Below are 19362 nucleotides of genomic sequence, written 5' to 3' on the forward strand. Positions count from 1 at the left end.
GTGTTGTGTGATTTTTAACATTCTGAAAGATAAAAGACCTAACAGCAATCTAAGTTTGTTCAATATATTGTTTTAAATTGCATGACACTGTGATTTTTTGCAATAAAGTCTGTGTTTTAAGATCCTGCCCCACTAGTTACCTGATGAAGGAGCAGCACTCTGAAAGCTAGTACGTCCAAATAAACCGGTTGGACTATCACCTGGTGTTGGTGAGGCCTGCAGATGCTGGAGCTCAGAGTCGAGGATTGTCGTGCTGGAAAAGCACAGCCAGTCAGGCAGCATCCGAGGAGCAGGAGAGTCGACGTTTCGGGCAAAAGCCTTCATCAGCCTCATTCCTGATGAAGGGCTTATGCCCGAAATATCGATTGGCCTGCAGCTGGGAAGCTGCCTGAGCTGCTGTGCTTTTCCAGCGCCACACTCTGGCCTTTTCACATGAACTTGTTTGGACTATAACCTGGTGTCGTGTGACCTTTTGACCTGGTCCACCCCAGTCCAACGCCGGCGCCTCCACATCTCAGTTTGGCGCCATTCGGCAGATGCTTGCTGATGGTTTTGCCGAGGTGTTGCTCCGATTTTCTTTCGGAATCACCGACACCCGATCCACAAACCTCTGCTTCATCTTCCCCGCCTGCCGGTGCAGCTCCGGCTGCCTCGCAGTGGCCTCGCGGGGGGGGATTCTCTTCGGAAACCGCCTGTAAATGGGGATGGAGACGGTGGTCTGAATGCACTGGTCCAGTGTCTGCTGAGGCTGCTGCTTCTGAAGCAGGGATTCCCTGAGGAGGCGGCTCAGCCGCAGGGCGCGCCCTCTCTCAGCCTTCCCTTCTTCGCACAGTTTTAACACTCGGTCATGTTCACTGGCCAAGCTCTTGAGTTGACTCTGCGCTACTTGCAGGCGATCTTCCAAAAGCTTCCGAACATGTTCCGCCTGAACCAAGTCGGCCGCCAGTTGTTCTGCCTGCTGATTTAAGCGGGCGTTTTCTTGCAGGAGATGTTTGCAGCGTTCCGCCCTCTCCTTCAGTTCTTTCAGCACCTCCCTGGTCAGCTTGCTTCTCAGTCTGGGGTTCGCGTCTATCCGCAGCTCGGGTTGGAGCTTGCTGATCCTTTTGTTCAGGCTCTTGTTCTCCGAGTTCAAGGAGTTGACCTTCTCTCTCAGCTCCTGGATCCGTGCCCTGGCCGCCGCCTCGATCGCCCGCAGCTTATCTCTGCTGATCTCCCCTCTCCTGGTCGCCTCGTCTCGCTCGCTCTTGTATTTCTGTAAGAGTTTCCTGACCTGAGACTTGCTCAGCGAGTTTGTGTGTGGGATTGTGCCTCTGCTCTCCTGCTTTGAGCCGGACATTTCAAACCTGAGGCTGGGACAAACATAAGTGAACACATTTAACACTCGCCTTTAAAAATCCGACCCTCTTCATTTTTGGTCCTGTTTTAAAACTACAAGGAATCGCTACTTTTCTGGATTTGAGAGCTCCTGGTGTGAATAGCTATGATCACAAAGTTGCTGTTTCTCACACCCAGTTCAGCTCTGTGTTCATTTGAACAATAAGATGCTGATTAAACTGTTTCCACTGGCAGAAAGGGTGTTATGCAGAAGGCTTGGATTTAAGATATAAAAGAACCAGGGGCGAAATTAGGATCGAGAGAAAAATAGCTGTTCAGGTTAACCCAAATAACGGCCCATTTATTACCCACTTCGTTATTCCTTACGAAGATCTTGATTATTGTTCACTAGGATTAACTATCCAACAACCTGTTTAACATCCAAGTCTGTAACTGGCAAAAAAGAAATTGGTAATGGTTCGAGTCCCGAAATGTGTTTCCTCTAAATGATTAAACCCCCGAATACTTCGACCTCCTTAAACGCTTTTGTTGCAGTGAAAAGTGCCCCAGTTTCTGTCAACTTCCGGTGAATGTCTAATCTCTCATCCCTAACACTTTAGCCCGTGTCTTGTTGGACTTTGGCTCAATCTACAAACTTACTTTCTTCTATGTACAGAGCCACCACAGTTTTAAATACTGAATTCATCCAGAGTCACAGCCAGCCTTCCGTTTTTAAAGTAAGAAATATATTTACAGTCTTCATCATCTCCCCGGTTTGGACACATACTCTTAATCTATCCTACTCTTCCCATCTTACTATCAACATTTAAATGGTGGGATTTCTTATCTTTGCTTCCAAGGTGCTTCACAGATTTATGCAATCCAGCGTTGATCTATCCCAACAAATTCTTGCAATTCCGTCATGTACCTTATGACAAAGGCTTGGTCGTATTAGAAGAGACATTGTTGGCCAAAGACGCAGCCTGGATATATTTTACAATCTCGGATAGCTAGTCCTTTCCTGGTGTTTTACTAAGAACAGTGACGTTTTTCTTAGGGAAAATATATTTAAATAATATTATATTAAATATTTAGGTTAGGAATTCATTCAGGGTGAAAACTGTCCATAATAAATGTTGTGTTCGAAATGCGTTGTTTTTAATAATAGAAATTTACTCACCATTTATACAGAAGCTTAATTGCAAATATTTGGTAATTTCCTTTCAAGTTTATGTCCTTAGCGTCTCATTTCGTTTCACAATTTTTTATCCCACTTGAAATACATCTTCGCCCACATAGCTTTAAATTATTCAGTTCGAATCATGTAAAATCAGTTTCAGGCAAGTAAAAAGAATGATTAGATTCCCGTTAATATGTCTCCACTAGTTGCTCTAAGATCTGTGGCCAGGTAATGTGATTCCATACTGACTGGGTCGGTGTCACAAGAAATCCGATTTAATGCTTTCGATTTAATAGCAAGGTAAGTGCATTGCATACATGTTCTTTACCTCTCATTGCTGACAGTAAATCTAGACACGTTCCCTGCTTGGTGCTCTCCTACTAGTATCAATTAACACCAGGGAACGTCTCGAAACAGAAATAAATCCTTCTGTCTTTCCCTCCTATCATTCTCTTCCTTAAACATTTAAAAGTTAATAGTAGTAAATAGCATTCCACCATCACAACTTAAACAGTCGTGAAATGACATTTTTGAATCAATGGAATTGCTCTATTAGGAATTAAAATCACCCGATGGGTGATTTTTTTGAGGGGGTTTAATCTATATTCCTGTAATCAGTAGGCCGCCTACTCAATTATTTGGTACAATTTACAGTTCTTCTATCCTAAATGGAATATCCTCACCGCCTCTTCTATTTTTCGTCCCGTGTTTAAAATCCATCAATTCTATTCGCCTCTACTACCCCACTTACTAATTGTACTTCGTGACCACTATTCTTTGGGTAGCACAACTTCTGAATTCTCTATTGGATTGAATGATGATTACATTGTAACTCTAGCTGTTGGACTCCGCCATCAGTAGAAACAATTTTTCCACATCTAGCCCAATAAACTTTCCTTATCTTCTACAGAAAAGAGAAACAGCCTGTTCAGACTTCCCGGTAAGTAGACTCTCAGTTCTGCTGTAATTGTGAGGGTTTTTTTGTGTTTTATGCCTTTTTTAATAATATGGTGTGCAGACCTGCATAAAGCAATCCTTGCTTAATCTTCAAGATTCTAGACAGGCTTTAGTTAATTTCTCTACTTTTCAGGTTTTTTTCCCCTCCTGAACGTGTGACATTGCAGCAAAGTCCACTCCTGTCCTCACCGTTCATACCGCTGCACTTACAAACTTCTGGCAACTTTTCCCCAGCTCTGCTCCAGTCACCAAACCAGTATTTTCTACAGTTTATATTAAAAGTTAGAAAGTTCAGAGCCACAGAGAAAGTCCATTGCAAACTTGCCAGTCAAAAACAACCACGTAACTATTCTAATCCCATCCTCCAGCAGTTGGTCCATAGTCTTAAATATTTTGGCATTGCAAGTGCACATCCAAATACTTGTTAATTGTTAAGAGGGGTTCTGCCTCTACCATCCTTACAGACAGTGAGTTCCAGATTCCCACCAACCTCTGAAAAAGAAATCCTCACAACTCTCCTAAACCTTTTGCCCCTTACCTTAAATCTATGTCCATACTCATTGATTCCTCCACCAAGGGAACATTTTTCTTCCAGTCTGCCCTATCGACACCTCTCATAAATTTATAAATGTCAATCATGGTCCCTCTCATACTTCTCTGCTCTTAAGAAAAAACAACCCCCAGTCTGTCTAATCTCTTTTCATAACTGAAACTCACCAGCCCAGGCAATGTCCTGGGAAATCTCCTCTGCACATTTTCCAGTGTTATTATATCCCTCCTATAATGTGAATTCCAGAACTGCACAGAATACTCAAGCTGTGGCCTAACCAACATTTTATTGCAGTTGAGCATAACCACCCTGCTCTTAAACTCCATGCCTCAGCTAATAAAGGCAAGTGTCCCATTTGCCTCCTTTATCAATTTATCCACCTGTCCTGATATCTTAAGGGAATGGTGTGCATGCAGAACAAGGTCCCTCTGATCTTTGGTACTTCCCAGGGTCCAACCGTTCATCATGTGGTCACTTGGTTTGTTTGTCATGCCCAAGTCTCATACTCATCCTGAGTGAATTATATTTGCCACTGAACTGCCCATCTGACCAGCCTGATCTTATCCTCTTATTATCTAAGGCTATCCTCCTCACTATTTACCAACCCATCAATTTTTATATCATCTACGAACTTATTGATCCACTTCCCTACATTCAAGTTTAAATCATTTACATAAGCCACAAACAGCAGGGCCTGAAACTGACCCCTGTGGGTCCTCACTGAATAGACTTCCAGTTGGAAAAACACCCCTCAACCATCACCTTCTATTTCCTGCGACTCAGCCTATTGTGGATCTAATTTGCAAAATTTCCTTGAATTCCATAGGCTCTTATCCTTGCTCTCAGTCTCCCATGCAGAACCTGAACAAAACCTTGCTGAAGGTCAAGTAGACTGCATATAATTATAGATATTTTAGCATGAATTGATTGCCAATATTCTGAAATTTTCTCACATTTAATTATAATTTCTAAAATATTAGCTTTAAATCTGCACTTCTTTTCCAATTACATTTGAAGTGGTCTTTTTGACAAAATCCTCAAATTTGTAATTTATTGCAATGTGTGCAAAATGAAACTGTAATCACTAGCAAACTGAAAGTATTTAAGTACCCTCCATACCTTAATCGAGCTTTTGTTTCATCCAAGATTTGAAAAACGTCTCTCTTGTGAGAGAGGCACTTTGTTTGTGTGGACAGAACCAGTCAGCCTGATTGATTAGTTTTTAAAATTCATTGTCAGTGGAAGATCTGACGTTCGTAGGAATTGAGCCCTGTCTAATTACACTCAGGATAACACAAAGCTCACTTTTTTTAAAGCCATTAACATATCCAGCTCATATTACAGTGATTAATTGTAAAGTGGGTAGAGTACACCTCAGATAGGGATATCAAAGTGTAACAGTAGATTCTGGTGTTGCCAGAGCTTTGAGCCCACTGTAAGTTATAAAGTCAAAGCTAGCATTAACTGTTTCACCTTTTGCAATAACTGAGTTTCTCTCCCACCACCACTACAATACCTTCCAATGTTCCCCCAGGTGAGCAGTTTTCTAAGTATCGTTGTTGGTTGGGTAGTGGTTAGGGATCATAGATGCTGTCTAAAATGATAAATCTCAAGCTGACTGCTATTGCATAATCTAATCCTTACAACATTGAGCACAAGTCTGAAGTTCAAATTCAGCTATGAATAATTGTGAATTAAATAATTGTACTCGTTTATGGGTTGACATGAGAAAATTGACCATGAGTGATGCTGTTCTTCCATCAACATACATTATATTCATTTGCTGGTGGGTTAAGAGGAGAATCTGCCAATTGGTCCTCCTTTCTAGAGTGTGGTTTACATGTAACTCCACTATCACACTTGATTTCCTTTTCAATGCTTTAATGTGCTACAAACATCACTGGCAAGGTCAGCATTTATTGTCAACCCCGACTTGCCCTTGAAAAAGTGGTGGTGAATTAGCTTTTTGAATTGCTGCAGTTGCTGTGTTAGAAGTAAACCCACAATATTTCAGGTTTTGACCCAGCAACACTGAAAGAATAGTTCACATCAAGATACTGTGCTGCTGCATGGGAACTCGCAAGCAGTGGTGCTCCTTCTAAATGTGAGAGTTAATGGATTTAGAAGGTGCTACCAAAAAAAGCTTTATGTGTTTGCTGCAGTGTGTCTAGTAGATGATACACACTGCTGTCACTGTGTATCGATGATCCAGAATAAATGTGGTGAGTGTGGAATCAATCAAATAAGTTGTTCCATACTGGATGGTGTTGAGTTTCTTGAGTATTGTTGGAGCAGTGTTCATCTAGGCAAGCTGTTAGTATTCCATCGCACTCTGGATTCTGTAGATGATGGAAAAATCAGATGATGAGACTACTCACTGCAGAATTCCCAGCTTCTTGCTGTATTTATATTGCTAGTCTAGTCCAGTTAGGTTTCTGGGTCAGTGAGGGGGATATTCAGAAATGAGAATGCCATGAATGTAAAGTGACTATATTTGGTCCTGCTTGAAAGTCAAGGGGAGAATTTTTTTGGAATCAAACGATTTAGTTGTGAAGGCATCTATGAATAACCAATCAATAAACCTTCCATTAAATTGCATTAATTTCCACGTGTGAACCTGGGTACCTTTAGCAAACTATCTAATCTGGGCATCAGCCTCAAGCCTGCCCTGAACTGCTTTAAGTTTTACAATAGGACTATTGGGTAGTTACCATGACTAAGGGGTCCAGTTGATTGTATTCTTTGCTAGCCATGGAATGCTGCAGCCAACTGTCAATGGTCGATAGCAGAAATTCATGATTTGAGCAGAAGTCAGACACTGGACATATCAGACCAAGCAATACAGTTATCAAATGAGGTAGGAGAAATGAAAATAAATAAATAAATGAAAATAATTGTGTTTATTTAATTTCTTCCATGATTTTAAGGTGACCTAAAGAACGTCACAAGCAATAAAGTAATTTTGAACTGAAGTCACTGTTGTACAGTAAGTAGGACATGTGGCAGTGAAGTTGCACACAGCAAAATCCCACAATCTGTAGTATGAAAGTCATACCTTGATTGAGTGATAAGTAATAATGCTGAAGAGAATGCTGTTGATTTTTCTTACATTCACCTAAGATAGTTTAACATCGCAAGACATCATTCCTACAGTCCTGCCTTGGATTATCAGTCTAGAGTGGGACTTAACCCCACAATGTCATAGTTAACATTTCGTACTTTGAATTTTGAGCAGGATTTCTTCTCTTAAATGTTCCAGTTGCCCAAATAAATATTTAAGCATAACTAAAACCGAAAACACAAGACACTACTAGCACAATGGAAACAAAATATCAGAAGCAATATGAAGTTCAACTTCTTCAGAAGTTGCCAATCAAGGATAAGTTTAAATTCTAAAACATTTAAGAGGGGTGTGGATCAGGTTCCTTTATCAGCAAGTGTAGATATATGAGACGAGGTCCGAGTCAAACTTGCACATCTATCTGGATCACAAGTACAGAATATAGATTTACAAATGAGTGACCTGCACTATGCTGGTTTGCTCCTTCTGATGGAGTAAACCAATCCCACTACACTATTCAAAAAGCAACACACAAAAACATTAGCCCATTTGTGGTATCTTACTGTATGTAAGTGGTCTGCCATGTTTCGAATCACAGTGGGGTTTGCTTAGAAGTGCGTAATTGCATTGTAACACGTTAGGATATCCTTCATCATAAAGCTTGGAAACAGACCCTTCGGTCCAACCAGTCCACACTGACCACAGTCCCATGTGCCTGTGCTTGGCCATATCCCTCCAAATCTCTCCTATTCATGAATTTATCCAAATGCCCTTTAAACTTTGTGATTGTAACTGTATCCACCACTTCCTCTGGCAGTTCATTACACACATGAACCACATTGTGTAAACAAGTTGCCCCTCATGCCCTCTTTAAATCTTTTCCCTCTCACCTTAAAAGTATGTCCCCTAGTTTCGAATTCCCCAACCCTAGGGAAAAGACCCTATATAAACATCAATAAAGTCACCCTCAGCCTCCTGCACTCCAGTGGAAAAAGGTCCCAGCCTTTCCAGTCTATTTTTATATCTCCAACCCTCCACTCTCAGCAACATCCTGGTAAATCTTTTCTAAACCTTCTCAGTTTAATAATACTTCTTACAACAAGGTGACCAGACTGCACACAGTATCTCTTCACTGTCTAGTTACCACCAATTTTGGTGTCATCTGCAAACTTAATAACAATGCTGCCTAGAGATAGAAGAGTAGCAACTAGAAACATTGAAAGGTACTCTATTATTTAGGTTTTCTAACTTCCACTGCCTTCAGCTTGAGCAAAAGCATCATAGAATCCCTACAGTGTGGAAAGAGGCCATTTGGCCAGCAAGTCCATACAGATTCTCCAAAGAGCATCCCACCCAGACTCACCCCCTACCCTATCCCTGCCTTTCCCACAGCTGATCCACTTAGCTTACACATCCCTGGACACTATGGGTAATTTAGTATGGCCAATCCACCTAACCTGCACATCTTTGTGGAAGGAAACCCACACAGACATGGGAAGAACATGCAAACTCCACACAGACAGTCACCCCAAGGCTGGAATTCAACCTGGGTCCCTGGAGCTGTGAGGCAGCAGTACTAACTAACCACTAACTGTATCACCTGCAACTTTGAAAACAAAAAATTGTTTTCCTCAAAGATGGACAGTCTACATTTTCATTTGTTTCTTAGCATGTATTTATTTTATTAATCTATTTTATTAATCCTTTGTTTCCTTTTGTTTTGCTCCAGGAGTTGTCCAGTGATGAGCATACTCATTATACAATGAAATAAAAGTCGCTCCTGCTCCTTGAGTCATGATTGGATTTTTGTTCATGGGTCCAGTGGACTGTGATTGGGAAATATATATATATTGTTAGCTCTGGAAGCCAGGATTCGGTCTGGAGCTAGAAGAACAGGTGGACATTTTATAATTGGTTTGAAGCTATTAAGATTTCATAGATGATTAAGGGAACAGTTGAAGGACCTTGTCCCTAACACACAGCCTGTAATCTTACTGAACAGCCTCTTGTGCAGCACCTTGTTAAGACCTTCTGGAAATCTGAACAGATCACATCCACTGGTTCTCCTCTGTCTAATTTATATCTGAATTTAATCACCCTTTGTGAAATTCTATTTAAAATCTTGGAATATTATTATTCATTTAATTAATGTACATTCATGAAGATTAGCACTGAGTTTTGGATAAAGTTAGCTTTACAAAAATGTACTAATTAGCTAATATACAAATTTAGCACTAGATAAATCTCTATATTGACATTCAGTAATAGAGCACTGGATTTCTTTGCTAAGAAAGTGAACAATCAAACAAAATTTTTACCAAAATAATTACTGAAGTATTAGAGAAAATCACTTACAGTCAGTAACAAGTATATCTTTCATAAGATCATGAAAACATAGAACAGATAATCCAAGCAGTCACAATGAGAATAATCCCAAAATTTAATTGAGTCAGTTTGGATCTTTGCAACAATCAAGTGTCCCAGTGTCTGTTGAATAAACATCTTTGAAGATTTTTCTTTAATTATGTAACCCAAGTTGCAATGATTGGGAAGGCTCTTCAGACTGAACAATTGCCGAGTCATCAGTAAAATAATCTGCAAGCAAGCACAAGGAGTTTTTCACAAAGAATGCAGAGTGCTAACTTTTGAAGTTTTGAAGATTATGAATGAAATGATCGTAAATTGATTTAGGTGCATTTTCACAATGCCAAAGGGGGGAGGTCAGTTAATAATTTTTGAGTATGGGAACAAAAAATATCTTGAAGTTAAGTAATTAGAGATATGTTGATTTTTATAAGAAGGATAAAAGACTCGTAGAATATTTTAACAGATAAAGCCATTGCAACTGACTGCATTAATAGGTTAAATTGTTTAAGTTAAGAAGCATTTAGAAAAGTTTCTACAGAGAAATATAATTGAGGGATATGGTGAGAATCAATGTTATCAATTAAAATAAGATGAACTTATTAAGATGAAAAACGTTTTCTGTTTCAAACAAGTCTGAGATTGCATCACAATAAACTCATTTAAATATCAATGCTTCCATTAACAAAACTTTCTTTACTGCCTTTGTTTTTTTTAAATCAAATAAAAGAATGCAATGTCATGGAATAAAAGAGAAACAACTTCTAAATGTTGCTGTTTTCCTTGTGTGTCACTGTCTCACCAAAACTGAAGAGTAACGGTTGCTAAACAAACACAGACAACATTTATAAATGAACAAAGATTAAAAAGTTTACAGGAGAAAACATCTTACAAAATAAATAACACTTCTGTAAATAACATTTTCGTAATGACAAATAAAATTTCATAATTTCTGACCACACCAAAAAACCCAGCTATTAAATTTCCAAACAGAGACAAGAATCTATTTATCTTAAAACTTTCCTGCCCTCACTTTACACTCAAAAGTCCTAACACTCACCTGAAGCTCTGCACACAATTTTGAAACAATTGATATACAAACTATGTCATTTGCAAATATTTTAAATATAATGTATTTTAAGTCTAGGTTAGGGACATAAGGGATTTTTCTGTTTCTGACATTAATAATGATCTTGGATGTATTTCTGTAACCATGGCAATTTATTTTACATCAATTTGTCAGCTACTTTGGCAGCCCTAATGGGTTGTTATTTACTTAAAAGTATTTATGACTTGCAAGGTAGACCATTATGCTTTATGGTCTATTAGAAATTTCTATATTCAGGATTTTTTAAAGCTTGGGGGGAAATACACATAACTCAGAAGGAGACACTTTTTTAAAAAGTTTTATTTTGGTTTGGGCAGTTCTGTGAATGGATGGAGCTTGCACAAAGCAGTGCACCTGAGAAGGGGAATATATAGTAAAACTAGATTACCTTTCAGTAAGAAATTACTAACAGTCCCAAACCAGAAGTGTTAGGAGAAACCCATGAAGATATTAATTGAAGCTGAGTACGTTATAAGTGAACAGAATGGTTTATTCTGTAATTTGTTTTGATGAATAAATTTCTGTTTTATTGCTAAAACAAAATCTGCAACATTGCGTTGCTTATATTTCATTGATAGACCACCTGACTAAAACAAAATCGAAACAATCAGTTCAGGTTTCCATCTAGCATCTGCTGGAAAAGCTCAGGAGGTCTGGCAGCATCTGTAAAGAGAAATCAAAGTTAACATGCTTAAATGTCAACTATTTCTCTTCACGGATGCTGCCAGGCCTGCTGAGCTTTTTCAGCAACTTCTGTTCTTGTTTCTGATTGACAACATCCACAGTTCTTTCAGTTTTTATTCAGTCTAGGACCTGACTTGTTTAGTAATAACATCAGCTGGGATCATAACATCATTGTAACAGTTTAACTTAAAGAGAAAGAAAATAACTTTTGAGAAGTTACTTGCTTTTAAAAGAAAACTGAAAACACTGGTTAGTTTTAGAAACATGCTGTCCATGTAGAAAATCAAATTAACGACATTGAGACAACAATTTCTGTTTCAGGTTTTGTACTGTCCGGAAAGTGCTGAGGTAGGTTCATAGAGAACTAAATATCAACAGCTATTCCACTTTTGGGTGCATCAGATCAAAGCCCAATCTTGTCAATCTCTGACATTCACTGATGCATACTTTCCACAATGCATCACTGCAAAGTTTATGGACAGAAACTCTCACTGATATTTTTTCCACTTCCTCTAATCCAAAAACACTGAAGCCAATTAAATAGGATCTGCTAATTTCCTAGATGAAACAGCTAAACCAGCACAGACTTGGGTTCTCCTGTTGTGCATGAATCAATAACACAGTGCCTGCTTTAGTTAATCATTAAGTCATTAGACAGCGTTTATTACTTTTCTTCTAGATTAGTAATTACTAGCATTAAGGCAGAAATCTATCTGAAACGTGCTTGAAGTTAAAACAATTGCAATCAAATTGAGATGTCGGAATGATACTTTTTGGCCTGCGAAGTACCCAGTCTTAACCTCTTATCCCAGGGTCAGAGACTATGAAACACTCACCTGGCAGATTATGTTCTGTTGGAAGCCAAGGTAGTCCCATTTACAGTAACAGGGGTGGTTGTGGATATAAATGTAGTTTTGACTTGTTCCGGAGGATCAAAGAAATAAGCCTGGGGGACAGCAAGAAAACCATTTAAAATTACAGAAATTTAAATTTTTTGAAGTGTGGTTCACTAAGGCCTACTTTGCATTAGGAAGGAAAAATGTTTCAGCAGTTCTTTTACTGACTGCCTGATATTCCAAGGTCAGAAGTTACATGACACCAGGTGACAGTCCAACAGGTTTATTTGACATCCTAATCTTTTGGAGTACTGACCCTGAAGAAAAGCATACAGGCACAGAATTTATAGGCAGAGAGATCAATGGGCAGAGAGATCAAAAGATCGTACAAATGGTGAGTGGATTGTCAACAGGCTGAATAAGAAGTCTCTACTGGTGATCAAAAGTTTCAGTGTGTGTCAAGTGTCAATAGCTGAATAGTAAGTGAAGGGGATGACTTATACAGCAGAGAGAGATAAAATATAAAAAATTAAAAATAAGGTGGTGCTGGAGACAAACCGAATGGATGGAATAACATGACAGGCATAAAGGTTGCTTGCCGAGCATCTGACCAAAGTAACAGGTAATTCAAAACTGTACAGATTAATTAAGGTAGAGGGATCTTAACAAGTTATTACAGTGATGGTGTTAAACCAGAACAGTATGGTGGGGTTACATGTAACGCAACATGAATCCAAGATCACAGTTGAGCAGCCCTCATATGTACAGAACCTGGCTGTCAGCTCCTGCTCAGCGATTTTGTGTATCTCAAAGGCAGCCTTAGAGGACACTTACCCGAACATCGGAGGCTAATCGTCTTTGACCACTGACGTGTTCTCCAACTGGGGAGAAACATTCTTGTCTGGCCATTGTTGTGCAGTGTCCATTATCCACTGTCGCAGCGACTCTAGTCTCGCTGATACACCATGCCTCAGGGCATTCTTGAGGTAGACAACATTGGCTAAGTTACATGAGTATCTGCCATGTACATGGTAGGTGGTGTTCCCATGTGTGATGGTACTTTCCACATCGATGATTTGACATGCCTTGCAGAGGTTGCTGTGGCAGGGCTGTGTTTTGTTGCGGTTGATGTTGTCCTGAAGGCTGTGTAGCTTGCTGCAAATAATGGTCTGTTTAATGGTGAAAGATGGTTGTTCGAAGGTGAAAAGTGAGGGCATAGGGATGTCCCAGGCGAGATGTTCGATGGCAGTGATAACATTGTAAAGGCTGCAAAGAACTGGATGCCAAAGGGTATTCTCCTGGTCATGTCTAGCATCTGTCTTCTTCGTAGGATGTTGCGACCACAACAGCACACAGCCCTGCCACGACAACCACTGCAAGACATGTCAGAGCATTGACATGGATACTACATCACACATGGAAACACTTCCCACCATGTACATGGCAGATACTCATGTGCCTCAGCCAATGTTATCTATAACTTCTGTGCCTGAATGCTGTTCTTCACTTTACCTGACAAATGGGCAGCACGCTGAAAGCTTATAATTTCAAATAAATTTGTTGGGACTATAACCTGGTATCACGTAACTTCTGACCTTGTCCATCCTGTCCAAACTGGCACCTCCCATCATGACATTTTAAAGCATTCTCCAGCTATTAACTACATTTTGAAATGTAGTTACAGCTGTAAGGACAGGAAACAGACCGTAATTTGCAGACCATAAACTCACACAACAATCAATATGATAATGACAAGATAATCTGGTTATGTGATGTTGACTCTGGGATAAACATTGGCCAAGACACTGGGGCTAACTAGGTGAAAGTGAGGACTGCAGATGCTGGAGATCAGAGTCTAGATTCGAGTGGTGCTGGAAAAACACAACAGGTCAGGCAGCATCTGAGGAGCAGGAAAATTGATGTTGCCAGCAAAAGCCCTTCATCCAGCACCTAATCTAGACTGGGTCTAATTATCCAGCTCTTCAAAACAGTGCCATGAGATGTTTTAAATAACCCAAAAGAGCAGAAAGATACCCAATTTAACAGGTAATCCAAAAGATGATACCTCCAACAGAGAAGCAATCCCTCAATAGTACTGAGGAGTACCAGCTTTAAAATTTGTACTCTAACTGCTGAATGGAAATTGAAATCACAATCATCTAGAGGCAAGATGGCTACAAACTGAACCACAGCTGACACATATTGCATTCTTTAGAAAATGGAACAAAAGTATGAAAATAGAAACAGGCAAATTCTGAAAATATGAAATGAAAATGATACAGGATAAGTGAGTTGTCATACAGTTCTAGCATTTGAAAAAAATTGTAGCTTCCATTCAAGAATATCACAGTTTCAGCTTCCCCTTTGATGCAAGTCAGCTGAAACTGTGATATTAAAGAGTAACTTGCTCTGCTGACCTGCAGGAAATTGGACGTCCCGAGGCTAGCATGGAACTTAGATTGTAAGAAATTAAATTATCATCTCCTATTATCCAGAGCCATTTACATGGCCATTTCCTTGCCATTCAAAGCTATTTACATTTCATCCCTATTCTGAAATCAATAAGGACATTATAGTTGGAATTCTGACTACACTCTGGTTAAAAAAAAATACAATTCACACCAGATTTGGCCATTAAGAGATGATTTAATTTCATTGTTTCTAAGGATGAAGTGGTCACTGCATTGTGTCTTGAATGGCATGTGACTGTGGGTGGATGGCTGGGTATTGTCTTGTGGGTATTACGTCTGTGATGTAAAGATTTTGTATAAATGAAGGACTGTTTCCTTTGCTTGGGGAGAGCTTTTGCCATGACCCTGTAAGCCCTGCGAGGTGTGTATTAAAGGTTCCTCCAGAAAGTTTGTACTGTACTCTACTTAATAAAATTTGGTTGTTGCTCACAGAAGTTGGTGTGTTGCAGTTGCATCAAGTGTGTAAGAATGTCAGGAAAAAGAAAAATTGGTGACAGCAGTGGGATTCCAACATGCACAGAGCTTCCAGGTGGATTGATTAAGCGATCACCTGAGTGTTGGTTGCGTGAGACGAATGGGCCCACAAGGTAAGATTCACCTAAACGTAACACTTCTAGCAGACTCGCCTCTTGGTCGTTTGTTCTGTGTCAGACTACTCTCCTACGAACCTGACCTTGAGAATTTTTTAAAACAGAGACGAATGGGCCCACAAGGTAAGATTCACCTAAACGTAACACTCAGTCGATCCCTCATCTCCTGGGTCTTGTGGTGGCGGAATCTTTGAGGTGACTCGCACACTTGCCCACCGAGTTGCTTTGCACAAGTCCTGGGTTTTAATGGGGGTTAGAGTCCCCTGGATTTTAACTGGGGCTAAAGTACCCTGGGTTTTAATGGGGGGTTAGAGTCCCCTGGGTTTAATTGGGGTTAGAGTCTCCTGGGTTTTAATTGGGGTTAAAGTCCCCTGGGTTTAATTGGTTTTCGAGTTCCCTGGGTTTTAATTGGGGTTAGAGTCTCCTGGGCAAAAGGGGTTTGGAGTTCGACAAACACGAGGTTTGAGGCTCCAGAGCATACAAAAAAAACTAGAAACCAGGAACTTCAAAGAAAAACAGCTAAACAAAATTTGATACTTCTTAAAGTTATCGCCTTTATCCTCCACACTTCCCCTCAGAAGTACTTTTAGGATAACGTGGCGTCACCGGGAAAAGGGGGAGAAAGTGGAGCTGGTCCACCCGGATCCTGACAGTAAAGTACACTGACTGCTAGGGAAGCTTTGCCTGGGTTTTTATTGGGAGAGTCTCAGTTTCTGGGCTGTGGACTCGACTCAGCGAGTCTTTCTTCTGGGGGAGGGAGTGGAATGGACTGCAGCGTAGTGTGGTCCAATGAGAGGGTTATTTTTTTTTAAAAGTGTAATTTCATCAAGAGGATGCGAAAAAAACGAGAAATGTTGAAATTAAGGTTATACTAATACTTGGATCGAAAAAGGAAGTTTCGATATAAATTATGCCATACTGAAAATGTTTGATATTTAAACATTTTGGTTTGTTAAAATATTGGTTCAGAAAATCCTTTTAAGCAACTGTTTTACGTTATTTGAATTAAGATCTCAATGTTGTTGTCTTCTTGCTGTTCCAGGTTTTTGAAATACTTTTCCTGACAGCTTTCACATTAGCCAAGTATTAATTTGTCAAAGGAAATAATTTCTGAATGACCTGAATGGGGTCCCCGAGTTTTTGATATTAGGACCATTAATTGTTGTTTAACGACTGAACTGATTGGACATTAAAATTCAGAAGTTTATGGATTGGATAAGACTTGATAATGTCATAAATAGTGAACAGAGTAACAGACTTCAAGACCACTGAGAAATGCTGAAATAGGCAGACACAATTTAGTGTACTTAAATGTGTGACTGTCTTTATACTGATAACCACCTTGACCAGGAAGGAATGAGAGAGGAAATGCAAAGATACTTTCAGCAGCTAACATCTTCTCTAGAGTTTCTCCATTCATAGGTAAAGCATACCTTCAGACCACCGCCAACACCTCCACAACCTGATCCAATGGATTCAATCAGCTCATGAGCATGAAAAGTGAAGAAGCTAACAACAGTGAAGAGGAGGTCGGTACGCTTTTTGTCAGTGGCCTTCCTACAGACATTAAACCACACTAGCTTCACCTTCTCTTTCGATCTTTTAAGGGATATGATGGTTCACTGATGAAACTAACATTGGACAGCAGAATGGGAGCAAAAGCAACAAAGAGTGCTGCATTCACCTAACCTGCTGCACTGCACACTCAGATGCACTGGTATCCTCCATCTTAAGCACCTTCGCAAGGATGGAGATCTCATCAGTTTTGTTAAGTAGTTAACTACCTTTATCCAAGAATTCAGATTTCTCCATAAAGTGGTGTGCAAGGACAGACTGAATATTGTTTTCAGGTTGGTCTTTACTGAAGGAGAATTTGGATAACTGTCTTGTTTCCACTCGACTTGGAGGGGATGGAGTGGTCACTGAGGACTGTGGCTTTAAGAACTTTACTGGTGAACACTTTTTCAATGAGTGAGGATCCTGCAGATTCTACCTACTGCATGGACTAGTAATATTTTCTTGTTATAATAATTGTATGCTGGTGTCAATAACTTGCTTAAGTAATGGCAGTAAGATTCTTATGAAAGCTGGTCGTACCATCTAGGTGGTTATCATGGAATGATAAAAGGAGGGAATGTGATATTCTAGAGTTAACTTGCTCTGCTAATCTGCAGGAAATTGGACATCCCAGGGCTAGTGTGGAACTTACAAATAGATTAAGAAATTAAATTATCATCTCCTATTATCCAGAGCCATTTACATGGCCATTTCCTTGCCATTCAAAGCTAATTTACATTTCATCCCCATTCAGAAATCAATAAGGACATTATGGTTGGAATTCTGACTACTCCCTGTGGTTAAAAAAAAATTCACACTAAATCTGGCCATTAAGGGATGATTTGCATTACATTGTTTCTGAGGATGAAGTTGTCACTGCATTGTGTCTTGAATGGCATGTGACTGTGGGTGGATGGCTGGGTGTTGTCTTGTGGGTATTACTGACTGTGACGTAAAGATTTTGTACAAAAGAAGGGCTGTTTCCTTTGCGTGGGGAGAGCTTTTGCCAAGACCCTGTGTGTAAAAGGTTCCTCTAGAAAGTTTGCACTGTACTCTGCTTAATAAAATGTGGTTGTTGTTCACAGAAGTTGGTGTGTTGCAGTTGCATCAAGTGTGTAAGAACCTCAGGAAAAATAACTTAACCGTACAAGTTACGTATTCTTTCTAGAGACTAAAACTGCGGCGCTGAAAAAGCACAGCTGGTCAGGCAGCATCCGAGGAGCAGGAGAATCGACGTTTCAAGCATAAGCTCTTCATCAGGAATAAGAAAGACTAGAAATAATCCTAATTTACAATTTTACTGTCTTAATGTGAAACCGAATTTTAAAAAAGCACTTTACAAAGCTTGACTTCAGGTTTCATAACAATTTTTGTTTTAGAAATGTGAACATTTATTATTCAGTAGAACAACTCGTACCTTACAGCCAACTGCAAGCAGGGCATGAAGGATCAGAATTACTGCAATGGTGGCTATGGCAATTCTCTGGTTATCATCACGGACAGCTGGCCAAAAGGTCATCAATAGCACGGTGCCCGAGAGGCACATTGCAAGTACAATTGTGATCCAACGAACTACTTCGTTAGGAATAATCCACAGCACCTACAACGCAGAGAGAAGTTATTTGCTCACATCAGAACTGTCTTGAATCAATCACAAATTTAATTCTTTCTTCCTCTTTGCTACAGTTGATTAGATTTCTGAAACATTCATTCCAATTAAAGAGTTTGTAGCAACAACCAATATGAACTTAATTTTAAAAACCCTGGCCTTACATGCTGAATTGGGCAATGTGCCATTAGGCCTGACTTCTACCCACATAACTCCCATATGGTGTTAACATTCAAAGTTATTCAGATTCACAGACATCCTCATTTGCAAAATCCTTTGGGACAAAAAATTCTAACTTGGAGTAATTCAGAAATGCATTGACCTTCAAGAGATCTTCTGATCTATTTCCCACCTATTATCGATGCCAGCCTTTCGATCTTTCCTTTGATCTGTGCTGTTCCGCTCTGAGGTTGATTATGATTTCAGCACATTTTTAGGTTTGAAGCCAGCATTAAAATAACGATCAGTTTTAGTTCACATATTAAAGATACACTCAGCTTAGCCCAAGTTCAGTTTTTCCAAGAGTCTTTAAATTCTTCAACTATTGTTTAATACAGAACCTCAAATTGTACGTAAAAGTCCAATATTAGGGGACATAGTATCTTAAATTCAGCCAGCCCAAAACCACTGAGGTATCTAGCTGTTAAAATGTGCACAAGATCATCTAATACCGACATTTGTACTTCTCTTTCTGATCTGCCGTTCTTTCACCTTTCTATTCCTCCCTTGCAGGAATTTAATATAAACAGCTTCCAATGCTGAAGATCATAGTTAAAACCAGACAATTCGACTATTTCACAGCACCCTAAAACCTCACGTCAACAGCTTTTTTGTGTTTGTACTTTATTTATATAATTTCCACACCTTTAAGTATTTCTATCCTATTCTTTTGAAGTTTCAAAGGAAAGATATAATTTCATTGGAGGCAGTTCAGAGAAGGTACACTAGGATGATCCCTGGTATTGAGGGGTTGTCTTATGAGCAAAGGCTAAAGAGGTTTGGACTCAATTCACTGGAGTTTAGAAAAACGAAAGATTATCTCACTGAAATATACAGTATTCTTGAGGGGTAATTGCTGAGA

The 19362-nt window shown here is 39.6% G+C and overlaps 2 protein-coding genes across 2 annotated transcripts in view; both read right to left on the reverse strand.

The window, feature by feature from the left end:
- Positions 1-402: 402 nt before the first annotated feature.
- LOC122554499 (interaptin-like) lies at positions 403-7816 on the reverse strand. Its single transcript, XM_043699627.1, has 2 exons — positions 5121-7816; positions 403-1349 (listed from the first exon to the last, which is right to left on the reverse strand). Exon 2 carries the CDS (start codon positions 1334-1336, stop codon positions 515-517), a length of 822 nt encoding a protein of 273 aa, XP_043555562.1. The 5' UTR covers positions 1337-1349; positions 5121-7816; the 3' UTR covers positions 403-514.
- Positions 7817-9190: 1374 nt separating this feature from the next.
- The window catches only part of yipf1 (Yip1 domain family, member 1), a 32066-nt gene continuing 21894 nt past the window's right edge, over positions 9191-19362 (reverse strand). The window contains exons 8-10 of the mRNA XM_043699628.1: positions 18090-18272; positions 12055-12164; positions 9191-9657 (exon numbers count right to left, since the gene is read on the reverse strand). Of these exons, the coding sequence (XP_043555563.1) occupies positions 12063-12164; positions 18090-18272 (285 nt within the window). The 3' untranslated portion in view covers positions 9191-9657; positions 12055-12062. The remainder of the gene's footprint in view (positions 9658-12054; positions 12165-18089; positions 18273-19362) is intronic.

This window comes from Chiloscyllium plagiosum, chromosome 11 (genome assembly GCF_004010195.1).
Source record: "Chiloscyllium plagiosum isolate BGI_BamShark_2017 chromosome 11, ASM401019v2, whole genome shotgun sequence".
Taxonomy (NCBI): Eukaryota; Metazoa; Chordata; class Chondrichthyes; order Orectolobiformes; family Hemiscylliidae; genus Chiloscyllium; species Chiloscyllium plagiosum.

Bases quoted from the DNA above. Each gene is read 5' to 3' on its own strand.
- LOC122554499 (XM_043699627.1), bottom strand. From the start codon at position 1,336: ATGTCCGGCTCAAAGCAGGAGAGCAGAGGCACAATCCCACACACAAAC.